Raw genomic sequence first — 18,139 nt, 5'->3', positions numbered from 1 at the left:
ACGGTCGAGAGATCGGCGTGCTAACCGCATATGAAAGACGCTATTCGCAGATAATGACACAGCGACCGGTTGCTTCTGAATGACCTATCATGGCCAGAACGTGGAGTTGGTTAAAATTGATTTATAAGCTATTTTTTGTACGGAAGTTTATTTTATAGCGATAAAAGATGTGAAGTGAATTATGAGTATATGTAGCCAGTACCAACAAAACCTACAAAACAGACAATACCGTGAAACAAAGGAAGGAAAAGGGAACCACGTTGTTCGCTCCATTTACCGCCGCTGAGCAGTTACAATACACGAAATTGGGTACTAAAGCGCAAATACAAATAAGAAACAATACTCCATCCACATGCCAAGCAGGGGTCGCTCTCGTGACCGATATGTTTACACGCGTCTGCTCCGTTGTAGTAGCAACCGGAAATTGAGAGGGCAGATATTGTAGGGTTTCGAAGCCGTAAATGATACCCTTGGACTTATTGCAAGCGAGGAGCATCAACAACATGGTACTCTGTCTTTACTGGTAGCTAATAGTGCTTTTGCATTTTTCGCACAGTTCACGGATTAAATAGATTTATACAGTTTGGACTGTAATCCATTTCCGTTTTCAATGAATGTACTTCTGAAATATGCAACTGAATTCATTTGTTTCAGTGTCTTATGATTGGCCTATGTGATTTCCGCTGGTCTTGTTCATGATTTAAATTTGTCGAAGCACAGGCTGAGCTTTCAGCGTCAAAAAATAGTGGAACCTTCTTGCGTTGCGAAAGTAGATGTGTCGTATCTCGATGCTCTTTTTTTCTTAGTGTTCTTCCGGGAAGGTGACATGATCTTTTGTAATGATGTCTAGTTCTTAATGGAGACTTTCGGTCATGATTTCAGTGTAAATGAGCGGCTCTTGTATGTAGTTTCCAGCAAAATCAATCTGAAGGAAATACTTCTCCGCAATGGGAACAACTTTCCTTGTGGTCCGACTGCTCCTAAGTTAATCTGAAGGAGACGTATGAGAACTACGAGCATAAAATGCTACTGACACTTATCCAGTATTAGAAACACGATGACCAGTATGAGGAGATCTCAAGGTAACTGTAGGTCTTCTTGGCTTGCAGTTCAGGCACAAAAGCACTGATACCTTGTATGCGACTGGGACAGAAGAGACAGGAACAAAATACTGTTATGAGAGAAAGATGACCTGTTCGGAACGAACTACTACTTGGATGGAATAATGTAAATATTCCAAATATTCCTCTTGTTGAACCCAAATAAGTGTATCTACCACCGCTTGACATTAAATTGGAATTCGTCAAAAACTTTGTGAGGACTATGGACAAATCTTCACCTACATTCATGCACTTGCGAGAGAAGTTTCCACGGATAAATTAAATAAAGCTGTAGGAAAGAGTATTTGTAGGATCGAAAAAAGCGAAATAATGTCTCATGAACATTTCCTTGATTTGTTGAGTGATGTTGAAAGAACTGCATGGCTGTCCTTAAGAAATTCCTGCTAAATCTTCTTAGGCGGGAGTAGGGTAGATAACTACTGCGATATTGCACCAGAACTACTGAGACCATACCAATTCATGGAATTTAGTACGTCACTTTAACTACATTTCTTGATTGATCATTTCGACTTCTTCCTGGTCAATCTTGGCGCCGCTATTAACGAACACGGAGTGCGGTTCCATCAGGACATTTCTCAAATGTACTCTGATATGTTGTTCTGAGAAGACAAGACGCGTTGCTGACGCAGTTACTTATCTGAAGATCATCCAGAGTGATCGAAACATGTAATCGAATTAAAATGGTGTGCAACTGATACGGAAAAATAAATGAGTATTATCTGAAATATCTCTCGAATGGTTAACCGTTGTCAAGACAAATGGAGTACTGCAGTGTCGTCCAACTGCTGCTAGTTTTACGAACGACGTTCTTAAAGCCAAATATATCAGGAAACCTGGAAGTAAATTTTTTACTTTCTTCCTGTACTCTTGTGTTTCTGTTTTTTTTTTTTTTTCCTGTTTGCGTATGGAAATCTTGTCCCGGGTGAGTGCCATTTTCCGTTTTTGACGCTCGTGTAATCCTTTATAAAATTCATTACTATAGGAAAACCGAAATCAATACAGAAATTCCAAAATTACATTTGAATCAGAGCCGAATTATTTTCCAGAGAAACGCCATATTGTTCTTATAATTTAAAATAAGATTTTTTTATTGTTGACTGCAACCAGAGACATCTTCTTGTAATGGAGATATTGATATCTATACATAGTGTCTTTTACTGTTCACGTGTACATGTTTCATGTATTACAATTTGCCGATACACTATTCTGGCATTAATGTACATAAAAATATTACAAAGCTCGAAAATCCATAACCGTTCTCTTTTCTGTGAGACACGGCATAGGTGGCATGATGGTATGTGGAGTAAATCAACTTTGCAGCACTTACCAGATTCACTACGCAGTTGATATGTTCATGTGTTTATTAACGACCAGGAGAGCAAAACCCAAAACGAAGAATCATTATATGTCGTTTAAATCATCAGATATGAAGAGGTCGTGTATTTGTACCTATCCGAGTCATCAGTAATGTTTTAGTTACTAGAATACATGTTTTACGTTTGTCATTTAGGTCCTGTCAAAAAAATTTTGTTACAAGATTGTAGTAATATATAACATGTGAGTTGAAGCTGTATTTCTTACCTTGTTTACCAATACAGGTATCTCAGTAAATCGACAGTTAAAATTTGCTTTTCCCAGGGAATGTAATGGCTCTATTCTGGCTAGATTTCTCATGATAAATGTTTTATTGGCTACCAGTATCAATAAAAGCGATAAACAGATTCAGGTACGTAGCACAACTATTCCTCTAATATCGAAAAATCGGATGGGGTCTGTTGTCGCAGTAATGATCAGGCGTTTTCAGTGACAGATATTAATTTTAGCGAGCGTCAAGTGCTATTAACTTCATTTCACACAACGCCAGAGGAAACAGAGGATTGAGGAATCGAAAATAAAACTTATATGTAAAGAAATATTTAATACAAATTCATAATATTCAACCACAATACATTTGTACAATTTCTACATATGAAGAAAAGTACAATTACATAATGACGGAAAACTTTGTATCCACTTCCGATTATACGTTGTCCTTGAGGGCTCCAGTGTCATTGGTGGCAGTAAGAGGAAACATACTTCACAAAACAAACTTTATAGTGTTTGCATTCACGACAGTAAGTCGTGCCAGAAGCTCATATAGGGCTCATCCATGTTCGTTGCCGTGCTTAAAGGAGATGTTATCTTTAAATAGAAGGGCGATGATGCACTGTACGTCCACCAAGTCTCAGTCAGATTGGATGCATCCTCTGGAGTTGGGTTACTGAAACAAAAATAATAGCCGTCAGCTTCGTCGGCCCATTGGGGAGCTGCTTGAATAATGATGCAGCAGAATCACCAGGATTCAACAACTGGCGATAATGGCTCGAGGGTTTGGCGACATGATAATCACGTGGCCCACGATCATAGATCGCTGACTTCTAGGCGGTAGTCGCTTAGTCCGAACGGGAGTAAAGCATTACCCGTGAGTGTTCGCTCGTTTTATGTCCCAAATATTGTATTTTTGTACGATTCATGGCACAGACATTCGTGGTGATGTGTGGTTTTGTAGCAGTATAAATTTATTACTTCAGCCAAAATTACGTATTTATAAGTTCTGTACCAACTTAGGTTGTGCTGGACCGAAAACTCACGAAAATTCTAAGCGCTTTCAGACTCTAAATTTTCTCGAGTAAATGAAGCGCAAAGAATATTATAAACTGTTTCTCGTGCAGTGTCAACACATATAACCGTTTGGCAGCTGGATTGTTTTCGTATGAAGGAAGTTTAACTAAATTTTACGCTTGCAAGTGTTCGCTTTAAGGTGAACTAATAAATGAGTTTTGCCGACATAATTGGGGACTTCTCTGTCGGTTTATAAACCTTTTGTTGATGCAGGCTCTGAATCACAACAGTCAGGGAAGAGCTCCGTTATATTACGGTTGTTGTAAAATAATCAACGTATTGCATATTTTTTAAACTTTTTTATTTTTCAGAATATATCTAGTTGTCTGCAGAGCATGTTTTTCTTCTATGTAGTTAGTCGCTAGCCCGCTAAGACTACCTCATAGCTTTTTTTTAGTTTCAATTTTATTCATTTATTTTTTCTTCAGGGAAAACGCCTCAAGGAAACAGCAGGTGGGGAGGTAGTACGGGTCACAGCTTCTCCCATTAATATTCTTGTAACAATATCAACCATCTCTATTACCCCTATAGAGTAGAGTGGTGAGTTCACATTACCGACAATAGAACCGTGTGCACTAACGTAAGCTGTTCCAAGATTTGTCACCGTTGCGGTAGTGCCCAGTATAACCAGGACGCGTGGCGGGTTAACGTTTCATAGTTACAACATGTACACACGACGATTTGTGTACCGAACTGGTAAGACAGTTAATGTACCCCATCATGGTCATGTATGAATGTTATGCACAGGGTGTGAGGAAGCAGGCGTATCATTTGCTGCTGTTGTGTTATTGTTCCCCTAAGCTTTTCTTGCAAATATCTTCGGTACCGCAGCATTATTTATATAGCAGCTGCACAGAACCAAAAATATTGAATTTTAACTCGGGGCTTATACAGCCTAATTGTATTACCAATTACATTCGTTTGGTTAATTAGAATCCGTTGATGTAATTACACTCCCTAAAAACTGTACTAATTATAAAATACAAATAATATAAAACTTAGTTATTTATGTACGATTAGACCCTATTGGACCACGCAAAGCTTCCTGATTCTTTTTCCTTTTTTTCCACACTTTTGTATGTATTTTCGAATACAGCCTGCTGCGGACAGCAGTCCTTTTGAAGAGGGAGGAAGGGTGATGGTGATCCCTGTCCTCAGGTCACTGAAAGGGGGAGCGTTGGCGGCGATTCATCTCTTCATCATCGGTGTGGACACCTTACGAGTGCAGCACCTGGATGGGGGTGTGCTGTACTCAAGGCAGGAAGATGTGGGGGTGTTTAGTCACCAGTGGGCATTAAGGTTGGTATGGAACGTATGCGAAATGCGGAATGAAGTAAGGAGGCTTGAGGAAGTGTTCGAAGAGCTTACACAATGTGCAGAGGCAAGGGAATGCTGACAGAAGTTGCAGGGGAGGCTTATAGGACGCCACGAAAGCAGGTAGGACAGAGGGATTAAGCGGCGCCATGAGTAAGACAGAAACGAGGATGGCTGAATGCAGGGGGAAAAATTTTAAACACAGTTTTTGGATCTGCAGATGAAAGCGATATAAAACAACTGAACAACACGGTGGAAGCGGTGAGGCAACTTGCAGAGGAGAGTAGAGCAACGGAAGCTTGGCATGCATCTCAGATACGGACATCGGAAGGGAAAGTCCTGAACAACGCACGGTTTCTACACTCATTGGCAGGCCAGGTAGTGGAATACGCTAAGGCATCGGAAGACGTAATAAATCGTAACCTGGGAACCCTACAGGGGCATCTAGAAGTTCTAGATATCAGGGTGGTATTAACCAGACTTTTGCAAGGAGTAACTGACAGTGTGTGGGATGAGCAGGGAGTAATAAAGAATCTGCAAGAAGCGCTGCATTACGCATTGCAAGGCCAGATAAGTACCGATTTGTTACCGCCGGACCAATATTTACCCGGGTTGCGCAAGGCGCAGAAGGAACTACCGTCAGGGTTATATTTAATAATGGAGCCCAGCGAACAAAATTTGCTATACTTCTACCCTGCTGCAACAGTAAGGGTAACAACTAGCCACGCACGAGTGTATATTTTGGTCCAATTCCCGATTATGGGGAAGAACATGAGATTTCAGTGTTACACGGTGCAGCCATATCCAGTGAAGTAGGGAGCGTTGAGCAAGTTTGTGGACGTGAAAACTAAAGAGGTGTTGCTGATCTCCGCAACCAGAGACCGGTACGCCGAAATGGCAAGGGAGGAATTACAAAGCTGCCATAGAGGGAAGGTAATGGTATGTCCAGCCAGGATGGTAAGTACCAATCCGGACACATGCACGATGTAGTTATTTTTATCCAATGGGAAAGCAATAGACTGTCCAAGGGAAATCGTGGAGCCAGAATTGAGCTTGCAACAGGTTGGAATGCATTGGATCTTCTCCACCTACGAGAATTCGGTAGTAGTAGCAAGTTGCTTTGTGCAGGGAATATTTGCAGATGCGAAACTTATAGAGCTCGACGGGAACGGAATTTCAATCACTGGAACTAAGTGTAACATAGGACCACCCTTCCTCCTGCCAGCGTCAATTTCAGGAGTCACACAACTGACTGTTACACAGCCACAGCTGTACTGGCCAGAAGCCAAGGCAGAATCTGACCTTGTTAACCTAAACTATGGAGCCAGGTCTGTTGAGACCCATAAACTAGTTCATTTTAGAGCAAGAGGGGCGCATATCAGCTGAACAGCTTGTGCAACATGTCACTCAGCATAGAGAAAGGCAACCGCAAACAACGATCATTTTGAGCACCTCTGTGCCAATTGTCATCACAGCCTTAACTTTGTTATGTGTTATTTTCCTTCTGATTAGGCAGAGAGCTAATTCCAAGAGGGAACCAAGGGTATCCCAAGTCCCAGTGGATTGGATACCGAGGATTTGGGACGAGTAGGTAAGAGGTTGATCGAACAGTGGTCGGTCAGTAAGGAATTTTTATGTTTTGTTTCATGTCATGGTTTTAAGGGGCACTAGAACACATTTAATTTTTCTAATAGTAAGGAAATATGCCATAGGTGCCTACCCAAACAAGTTAAGAGCTAGTAATGGGTCTACCCGGGGACAGGTCTTTCTGAAGAGGGGAATAATGCAGCGGCACCACCGTGTAGGATAGGGGAAATTAGTTTTGTGCAATAGTCTGACCACAAGTTACAGCCAGGTGTGGGCCGGACTGCAGTGAGTTACGAATACCAACAGTTGCGAAGTAGAATAGAGACCACAGGGCAATCACGTTGCTGAAAGAGTATACATACCGGTTTTGCATGTCGCAAATCGCAGGAAGAAGGGGCCCACTGGCCAACCTAACGTGTTATGAGTATGTGACGCGAAGCGGCGCATGTGGCAAAACGGAGGTGCATAGCTGCTTATAAATAGGTGTGGGTTTCTAACAAGATTCATTTAAGTGTGGCAACTCTCCCGGATAGGGGGGCATGTCACACCACCAGCTAAACGCAGCAGCAGATGGGGCGCCAGCGCTCCAGTCGATGGATTGACGCTGGTTTGACCCTCTGAGGCCACTTAGTCAGCTAGTGGTGGGCCATTCCAAGGCTCGCTACCGCGGGCAGTCGTCCTGGCTTCCAACACATGCCGGAGGCATCCCAAGGCGAGGGCCACAGATTCGGACGCCAGATCGCGGGCTCTTGTTGTTGCTGCAACCTCAACCACGCCAGTGAGAAGCCCGCAGCTGGCCGCCTGCGGCTCACACCGAGCAGCGCTGAGTCAGCAGGGGTGCAGACCGCTGAGTCGACTGTTGGCATCCTGACGATACAGCAACTCAGCTGGCGTAGAAGGCCGACACACAGTTCATGCATGGGTCACTGAGACAGCCATTGTGCACCAAGCAGTTTCGCACACAGTGGAGTGGTGTCCTCAGCATTGCAGGACCCAGCGACACACACCAAGAGAAACACGGCACTGTAGTTGGAAACAATAAATCACTAGGAAAGCTCAGACAAGTGTTAATACAGTGCCTTCTACTTCTTCTCGCTACATTTGGTCATCCTGATACATTCGGTGTCAGAAGTAGCTGCTGCAGATCTACCACAAGTTACAAAAACTAACAAAGTAAGAGCGCTTACAGAAAAATGAAACTTGTGGTGTTGGTAGCTTTTCCTAATGCACTCAACTCTGATGCCACATTAGTATTTGGAGATGGAGGTGCAAGGAAAAAGGCCGATTGTGAGGTCTAGTTAGAGATGGGCAGTCCAAATTAATGAAGATCACAAGAGTAGGAGTAACGTTGGATGCAATGGTGAGAGAAAAGCTATTCCAGGACAGAAATAAATGGACGAAGATCTTTCACTGAGTTCCTACCCTGCTCAGTGGAAGGAAATTTTGAAGTTGTTGTTTTTGTTGTTGTTGTTGTTGTTGTGGTCTTCAGTCCTGAAACTAGTTTGATGCAGCTCTCCATGCTACTCTATCCTGCACAAACTTCTTCATCTCCCAATACCCACTGCAACCTTCATCCTTCTGAATCTGCTTAGTGTATTCATCTCTTGGTCTCCCTCTACGATTTTTACCCTCCACGCTGCCCACCAATACTAAATTTGTGATCCCTTGGTGCCCCAGAACATGTCCTACCAACCGATCCCTTCTTCTAGTCCAGTTGTGCCACAAATTTCTCTTCTCCCCAATTCTATTCAGTACCTCCTCCATAGTTATGTGATGTACTCATCTAATCTTCAGCATTCTGCTGTAGCACCACATTTCGAAAGCTTCTATTCTCTTCTTGTCTAAACTATTTATCGTCAACGTTTCACTTCCATACATGGCTAAACTCCATACAAATACATTCAGAAACAACTTCCTGACACTTAAATCTATACTCGATGTTAACAAATTTCTCTTCTTCAGAAACGCTTTCCTTGGCATTGCCACTCTACATTTTATACCTCTCTACTTCGACCATCATCAGTTATTTTGCTCCTCAAATAGCAAATTTTATCTCCTACTTTACGTGTCTCATTTCCTAATGTAATTCCCTCACAATCACCCGATTTAATTCGACTATCTTCCATTATCCTCGTTTTGCTTTTGTTGATGTTCATCTTATATCCTTCTTTCAAGACACTGACGATTCCGTTCAACTGCTCTTCCAGGTCCTTTGCTGTCTCTGACAGAATTATAATGTGATCGACAAACCTCAAAATTTTTAATTTTTCTCCATGGATTTTAATTCCTACCCCGAATTTTTGCTTTGTTTCCTTTACTACTTGCTCGGCTTACAGATTGAATAACATCAGGGATAGGCTAGAAACCTGTCTCACTCCTTTCCCAACCACTGCATCCCTTTTATGTAACTCGACTGTTATAGCTGCCGTCCGGTTTCCGTAGAAACGGTAAATAGCCTTTCGCTTCCTGTATTTGACCCCTGCCGCCTTCAGAATTTTAAAGAGAGTATTCCAGTGAACATTGTCAAAAGCTTTCTCCAAGTCTACAAATGCAAGAAACGCAGGTTTGCATTTCCTTAATCTATCTTCTAAGATAAGTCGTAGTGTCGGTATTGCCTCACATATTTCAATTTTTCTATGGAATCCAACCTGCTCTTTCCCGAGGTCGGCTTCTACCAGTTCTTGATGTTGATAACTTTAAAAACGAGTGCTGGTTCTGATGATGTAATTTTATATGTAACCAATTAAAGACTTATCAAATCAGAAAATCATGACAACAGTATTTAATATAATAAAAGTCTTTTGCTGTGTATTGAAAACTGTTGATTCAAGTTTTGCACCAACAATAGCTTGTTATTGAGCACACAGTATGGACTATATGGTCACTAAATTATACTCAGCAGGTAAGGTGATGAACTCTAATACAAAAAGAGCAAAATAAATTTAAGAAATTACATACTTACTCGTATTTTGCAAAATTTGCAAACATTTCTATCATTTGATCCCTGATCATAATTCCATCTGGGTCTGCATCCGGCGTTTTAGTTGTGAACAGAATAGCCACAGTATCGTCGTGAGCCGCACCTGGAAACGCATTGTAGACGATCCGTTAAGGTACTCTGTGAATTTTCAGCAGTAATATTCTAATCTTGTTCTATTCCCTGCCTATCTGTGGACAACGTTGTCATCCAATACTCTCCACAGGTTTAAAGACAATACAGATAGTGCAGTTCTTCCGTCTTTCCGTCCCAGTTTTTCTTTGTTCTCACTACGCCCGGCCGTAAAACGCGTCATTACATTACATGAATCGGATTCCATGTACCCCATTAAGAATGTTCCCTGTAATATGGAAAAAATACATGCATTTGAGTTTTACTTAGGTACAATCGGTACGCATGAGACAGAATGCGCTGCCTAATATCCTCCAAAATGCCGCGCATAATAACCAGATCCTTCTGGGGCTCATACCTCTGTTTCTATTGGCGATAGAAAGGTGGGCCGGCCGCGGTGGTCTAGCGGTTCTGGCGCTGCAGTCCGGAACTGCGAGACTGCTACGGTCGCAGGTTCGAATCCTGCCTCGGGCATGGGTGTTTGTGATGTCCTTAGGTTAGTTAGGTTTAAGTAGTTCTAAGTTCTAGGGGACTTATGACCTAAGATGTTGAGTCCCATAGTGCTCAGAGCCATTTGAACCATTTTTGATAGAAAGGTGGGGTGGTGGCACAATCCTTGGGCTAGGGACAATTTGTATACCCAACATAGGTCGAATCTCTCCTACAGATATATGGAACTAAAGGTGACCTCTAGAGCAGGTCAGACTGGAACACAATGGTTCGGAAGTGAACAGCCTCTGAGCGCCTTACTGCAATGTTTAACGACTATTTTTATGTTACGCAGGCATACATTGATATGAATGTAACAGAGTTCAATGAGATGCTCTTAGACAAGGGCCTTAAGCCACTTTGTAATCCTACAAATATGCAGAAAAATAGTAATTAAATATTTCGATCAAAATCTTTGGCTAAACTTGAGTTAAGCAAAAAAATCTTTAAAAACATTTAACATCACTACAAATTTAAAAGGGAAAATTATTAAAACTTCAGCAGATGGTATTAATTCTGAAACGACCGAATGTAGCTCCATAAGAATGTAAACCAGACATCGAGAATTGCGCCTCGATGAACTGTCTATACAGCAAACATACAAAATACAGGGAAACATGCAGAATTAGCAAATATTAGGCTTTTCTTAAATTATACGACCATCTAACCATTGAAACTCCTTAATCTGCAATATAATAAACGAATAAGGGGACGTTGCTCTTTCTTAGAATACACAGTCCACATCGAGTCAGATTGCATCAATAAATCACAGTATGACAAACTGCCGATTGGCTTCTGTCTCGGGTTCTTCAGCCGACGTTCATCTAATGATTTCACTGACGTTTCGCGAGCATGGGTGGCTGACATTGTCAAAGCTTGACCCTCCATTGCCGGTGGTGAACTGGAGCCGAGCTTGCGGCCGCAGGCTGTATGCACCTGGCGCGCCAACGTCCGAGGGCTTCTTCTCGGTCATTTCTGGTGCGGTTCTCCTCTTGCTACCATCGATGGTCGTTTGCTGCAGTAGGGGAAGCCACGATCCGTTTACCTTGGCTTTCCTCTTTCTTGTTGAAACTGTTCATGTGTTTTTGTATTTCTATAGCTTCTCTGGACTAGCGCGTGTGATAGTGCTTCTCTACAGCCAGAACTTCCGTGTCGGTGAATTTTATTACGTGGTCGGTCTCACTCAGTGCGTGCTCTGCCACGGCCGATTTCTCCACCTGCCCCAACCTGCAATGTCGCTTATGTTCTTTGATCCTGGCGTTGATTGATCGTCCAGTCATTCCGACATATACTTTTCCGCATGTGCATGGTATACGGTATATTCCCGACATTGCAAGTGGGTCCCTTTTCTGCTTTGCCGATCTAAGACACTCTCTGATCTTCCTTGTTGGTTTGAAAATCGTCTTTACGTCATGTTTGCGCAATATACGGCCGATTCTGTCCTTCACTCTGGGAATGTATGGCAGAAATGGAGGAGCCTATTCACAACAGCCCAAGCACATCGTATCTACGTCAGAATGGAACGAGCTTCTCTTCGTGAGCGAATACCTACAACACGGAGAGACTTGGCAAAAACGGATCAGGAACTTCTGGACATTTTCTATCAACTAAGTAGCAGAATGCATCGAGACGAGTGGTCCAAGATCGACAGCATCACGCACAGGAGCATGCAGTACGAATTCGAGCGCTGCACCGAGCGACAGAAGAAAATGTTTGAAAGATGCCGGAAGCAGACCGACAAGGCGATTCCCGACATGTCACACACTGTGGTCAACCTCACTGAACGACAATTGACCGAAGAGGAAGTGTCTGTTCTTCAAAAAGCAGGGAATTTCGCTGTCATCCCGAGAACTATACCAATGGAGGACATAATTTCCAACAGCGAAGCGGCCATTCGGTCCATTCCTTGTGAAAGGGCAGAGGAAATGCGCACTGAAACAGCCAAGGTACTGCGCCGAGCAAAACCACCAGCTTGCAACGTGAAGAAAGAAGACGTACAAGCCATTAAGAATCTCAACGCCGACAAGGGTATATTGGTACTGCCTGCCGATAAGGCGAATGTGACCGTCGTAATGAAGACCGAAGATTATGTGCAAAAAGTCCGAGACCTATTAGATCCGGCGACGTACCGAAAACTAAGCGCAGATACGACGCAGCGTGTCACACGGAATATGAATCGATTAATCAAGGCGTCTTGTCTGCCGGCGGACATACAGAGAAACCTGCGCAACACAGAAGCCCTACCACCTCGGCTGTATGGCTTACCCAAGAAGATCCATATGAACAACATTCCACTAAGACCGATTGTTAGCACTCCTGGCTCACCGACGTATAAACTGGCAAAACACTTGGCCTCTCTGCTCCAGCCACACGTGGGGAAGACCGACACATACATAAAGGACTCAGGACATTTGATTGAGAAGCTGAAGAAACAGAAACTTGCACCAAACGACATCCTGGTCAGCTTTGATGTTATTTCTTTGTTTACGAAAGTGCCACTCAGTGACGCTCTGGAGCACACCGGTTCGATTTTCCCGCAAGACATCACAAAGCTCTTCCATGCATGTCTCACCACGAGCTATTTCACATAGAATGGCGATTTCTACGAACAGCTGGAAGGCGTCGCCATTGGTAGCCCTCTTAGTACAGTGATGGCCAACCTCTTCATGGAACATTTCGAAGCACAGGCACTGGACTTGGCGACTTGCAAACCTAAGGTGTGGTACAGATACGTCGATGATACTTTCGTTGGGTGGAGCCCAGGTGAAGAACAGCTCGGTGACTTCCTAAGACACTTGAACAGCCTCCATGCCAACATAAAATTTACCATGGAAGTAGAAAAGGACAAAAAACTGTCATTTCTAGATGTGCTGATCACAAGGGATCGCGAAAACTTGGGACACAGCGTGTATCTAAAACCGACACACACGGACCGATACCTGCACAAAAAAATGGTTCAAATGGCTCTGAGAACTATGGGACTTAACATCTGTGGTCATCAGTCCCATAGAACTTAGAACTACTTAAACCTAACTAACCTAAGGACATCACACAACACCCAGTCATCACGAGGCAGAGAAAATCCCTAACCCCGCCGGGAATCGAACCCGGGAACCCGGGCGTGGGAAGCGAGAACGCTACCACGATACCTGCACAAACTATCAAACCACACCCGAGCTATAAAAGAGGCATGATTAATACACTCGTAACGCGAGCAGGACGAATATGTGAGCCGCAGCACCTCAGACGCGAAATGCAACACCTGAAAAGTGTTTTGAGGAGCAATGGGTACTCCACAAATGATATTAGAAGTGTAACAGAGCCAAACACTCGGCGAAGTTAGGAATCAGAAAAAGAAATGTCGGGTACGGCCTTTCTGCCATACATTCCCAGAGTGAAGGACAGAATCGGCCGTGTATTGCGCAAACATGGCGTAAAGACGATTTTCAAGTCGACAAGGAAGATCAAAGAGTGTCTTAAACCCGCAAAGGAGAAAAGAGACCCACTTGAAATGTCGGGAATATACCGTATACCATTCACATACGGAAAAGTTTGTGTCGGAATGACTGGACGATCAATCAACACCAGGATCAAAGAACATAAGCGATACTGAAGATTGGGGCAGGTGAAGAAATCGGCCGTGGCAGAGCACGCACTGAGTGAGACCGACCACGTAATAAAATTCACCGACACGGATGTTCTGGTTTTAGAGAAGCACTATCACACGTTCTTGTTCAGAGAAGCTGTAGAAATACAAAAACACATGAACAGTTTCAATAAGAAAGAGGAAAGCCTTAAGGTAAACGGATCGTGGCTTCCCCTACTGCAGCAAACGACCATCGATGGTAGCAATAGGAGAACCGCACCAGAAATGACCGAGGAGAAGCCCTCGGACGTTGGCGCGCCAGGTGCATACAGTCTGCGGCCGCGAGCTCGGCTCCAGTTCACCACCGGCAATGGAGGGTCAAGCTTTGACAATGCCAGCCACTCGTGCTGGCGAAACGTCAGTGAAATCATTAGATGAACGTCGGCCGAAGCCAATAGGCACTTTGTCAACAAGTGGCCACGAAAGCTTTAACAATTTTGTAAATCACAGTATCTATAAAGTTTCTAATAGTTTAAGCTGTTATCGGTTATGTTAAACAAGTAATTCACAGGCAAGTAAACAATGAATTTTATCGAGTGTCGCCCAGCTGAAAATCAGCAACTTCAAATAAATTTAACAAACAATGAGTTAAGCACAATGGTAGGCAACTCAAGAGAATCAGAACATGTTACAGAATGGGCTTTACCAACCTGTCCCTGAGTACATACATACATTATTTGGTAGGAGCTGTCCTGGAGCTAGGCAGGGACTTTAAGCAGCCTTAAGGTAAAATTCCTTAGCACCAACGGTCTACAAGGACATACATAAACCCTGCCTATTCTCTCACACCAACCAAACTTGCACAGGCTTCTACAGCAGATGAAAGACGCAGCCTTACTGTTCCCCGAGTGCAACTCAAAACGGCTACCCAAGGCGCACAAATAACTGCCACTGATAATTCCTCTGTGCACACAGACCATTTGAGCCAGTTTCAAAAACCACGCAATCGAGCGTACGTAATCCTGTAGAGTCACGAGGAATCCCCCAAGTAAACACAGTCTGACAGTTAGTAACCCAAGAAGCCTCAGAGAGACGGAATGAATAGGCTCACCGAAGTCAGAATGATGTACAGCGCGCAAGTCCACGGGTGCAGCTTGTCACATCACTCCCGGGCAGGCAGCAAAGCAGCGACCCGCCCATCAACAAGTGATTCCACATTCCCAGCGATCCACTAACCGGCCTCAGCGACACCAAAATGCTTGCTGCAGGGCGTTAATCAACGCTTCCTGTGTGCTGCGATCAACCTCATTTGCTCGATTCGCGGTGGTTCAAAATGACTCTGAGCACTATGGGACTTAACTTCGGAGGCCATCAGTCCCCTAGAACTTAGAACTACTTAAACCTAACTAACCTAAGGACATCACACACAGCCATGCCCGAGGCAGGATTCGAGCCTGCGACCGCAGCGGTCGCGCGGTTCCAGACTGTAGCGCCTAGAACCGCTCGGCCACCCTGGCCGGTGATTCGCGGTGGCTTAAGAACTTTCCGCACTGGTGCGAGAGCGTACCAGCCGGCAGGAGGATAAAATCCTTGTATCTGCGATACGCTGCTAAGAAGTATCGATTGGCCGTATCAAGAAGGATCGTCTTAGTATCATTATCTTACAGTACAGTGTTGAAATACGAACATTACACACTTGCTCCTGCTTAGGCAAATAGAGCATATCGTTTGGCATGGGCGATTCCTTAAAAAGACCCCCTTCCACAAAAAAGGCGCTGTCTTTATATTTTTTTCGTACTAAAACCTAGCCGTGGATTCCAAGACGGCTATACACAGAAAGTGGCTGCAATTTTTACGACATATTCCAAAGACCCGTATCTCGAACAAGCTTGAAATTTGATTGATATCTTTGTCCGTATACTAGGTAAAGAAGTTGAAAGTTCCCTTGAAATACGCACATAAAACCTGGTGTGTGCCGGAAACGTAGGTAATAAAATGGCGTACCACGGAGACATATGCTGTTAAATGCCTTCTTTATCATCAGTAGGATTCTGAGAACGCCATATTGCAGTACTGAAACACATGCAAAATTTTTGTACACCTAGAATCCGATCTTAAGAGTAAAATTAGTTTTGCGATATTTCAGTTTCACATTAGTAAACTATCAAAATTTTACTGACTCATAAAGTTCCTTTCGTGATAAGTGATATGTCCTGTTGTGGGATGGAAAAGAAGGGAATCATCGACATGTTATTCGTGTCTATTTTCCTTAGCATCTTTAAAAATATTCAGAAGAGTTTTGACATGCAAATATTTTCTCGCTTTTTTGTGCTCAGAGAGAAGGGTATAAAGGAAGTGCGAAAGAGAGGGAATAATAAGTACTGGCAAATAGTAGATAGTGCTTATGGTACAGAAAGAACGAAGGAAACAACAGCAATATGAGAGAAAGAGAGGGACACAGTGGCAGTGAAGCGTATTTAAAAGTACACACTATTTTATATGTAGAGCAACCACTGCCGAAATATTCCCTGATTTGAGAAGAAAATACCGCGGCGACTGTTAGAAATCTTTGTTGGTGAACAACACCAGTTTCGCAATTTAAATTTGCATGTGTAGATGCTCCAAGTAAAACGATTGAGAGCTTCTATTAAAACCGAATAAAGCCATTCCCAGCATATATATCCAGGTATTTAAAACTTCTGACTCACGAATGTGCAGTCGTCTATGATAAAATTTATTGGGGGCTAGGGCCATCCCCAATCTCCGTTGCATACAGCCTGGGGAGGAAGCGTTGCAGTTGCCGGCACCAACTACTAGCTGCCGAGCTGATAGGTATGAGCGACTTACAGCGATGGAATAATGCGTTGGTCATCAAACTGTGGCCTGTGGGCCACATGCGGCTCGAACAAGTACTCGTGCAACCTGCGGTTCTCAGTCGAGTCTAAAAACGTCAATAAACCTTAATAGCTACTTAAGAATATAGTTTTCGTGCTCATCAGGAAAGAGAAATACCTACAGAGACAGTCATATTTTCGAATGAGGGTAATTTTAATTAACGTTCGCGAATTCGGCAGTGAGCTAAGTGAAGTTGGCCGCTTGTGTCAGGGACAGAGGTGTAAGCAGCACGGCCGCAGGAGGTTTAGAGGATGTGTCAGGGGGAATACTTACCTGTCTGTCTTCAAGTGCTGCCCACTCACGTGCGTGCTTGCCTCGTACCGATCAGTTGCAATGGTATAAATTTCAAACGGAAGCAAAGTGGATTCGTGAATGATTATTATAGAGGCGGTCATTTTCCAATATGGTAAATATGTGTAGCACGGCATATGAAATTAAATTAAGGGTGTTGCAATACATCGCAATGAGTAGAAGAAAAATCACACTCAAAATCTTTAATAAACATTAGTGATACTATTTCATACCCGTACTGCATAAATCATTTAAATATAAGTATAATTGAAACTTCCTGGCAGATTTAAGTATAATTACTGTTTTTAATCAAATAATCAACCGCTGACACAGAAAACACAACCCTTTGTCCTGAAATTACAGTGACGTAACTGGGTGATTGCAGAAGGTGGCAGCAATCTGAAGTACGGAACACTTGACACAAAATATTCCGATAGGTGCCGACTTTCAAGGATCATGACCGGTTCTCGGGGCCGGCGGCCAACTTGTCGCTTTCTTACTATAGCTGGTCTTTTGGCGGCTCAGGGCATACTAACTGATGTACACGCCTGGATAGCTGTGCGTGTCAAAGAGCTGCCCCAGGACGGGGAGGTGTGCTGACGCAGATCGGATCCACCCGTTGGCTTAACGACGAGGGTCGTTTGCCGGCTGACGTAGATGTGGTTATTAGGCGGTTTCCCACATTCAACTAGGTGAATACCAGGTTGGTACCCAAGTGCCGGCTCAGTTAAACTGTTCACAAATATTTAAAGTACTTTTGCCCGCTTTAATGTAAATAACACTGCACGCAGACAGCTGGGGTGCACATGTTCCGTCCCGTGGGTAACGTGGAGGCGACGGGCAGTGTACTTGTCTGTCTTTTAAATTAACCGTGCCAAATCCGTAAATAACGATACGGACCCTGCGCCGATGCGGGACAAAGACACAAGAAAAAGGAGAAGACGTAGTAATGTATGTAGGTTATCAGTAAATAATAAGATGGGAACATATGTGGCCCAAGATGCTACCCCACAATGTCAGTATTGGCTCTTGAGCAAATAAGTTTGACGACTAGTGTGTGAAAGCGATTTACAGTTAGGAGATTTC

The 18,139-nt window shown here is 43.4% G+C and overlaps 1 protein-coding gene across 3 annotated transcripts in view; it reads right to left on the bottom strand.

The window, feature by feature from the left end:
- Positions 1-3,019: 3,019 nt before the first annotated feature.
- Positions 3,020-18,139, bottom strand: part of LOC126234595 (esterase FE4-like) — a 107,290-nt gene continuing 92,170 nt past the window's right edge. For 2 of the 3 annotated variants that reach the window (XM_049943310.1, XM_049943311.1), the window contains exons 11-12: positions 9,646-9,766; positions 3,020-3,381 (exon numbers count right to left, since the gene is read on the bottom strand). In XM_049943310.1, coding sequence (XP_049799267.1) covers positions 3,228-3,381; positions 9,646-9,766 — 275 coding nt within the window. In that variant the 3' untranslated portion in view covers positions 3,020-3,227. The remainder of the gene's footprint in view (positions 3,382-9,645; positions 9,767-18,139) is intronic. The other variant, XM_049943312.1, reaches the window with a different exon arrangement.

Source organism: Schistocerca nitens, chromosome 2, assembly GCF_023898315.1.
Source record: "Schistocerca nitens isolate TAMUIC-IGC-003100 chromosome 2, iqSchNite1.1, whole genome shotgun sequence".
Lineage (NCBI taxonomy): Eukaryota > Metazoa > Arthropoda > Insecta > Orthoptera > Acrididae > Schistocerca > Schistocerca nitens.
The sequence above is the reverse complement of the archived record's forward strand: the minus strand, read 5'-3'. Positions and strand labels throughout refer to the sequence as shown.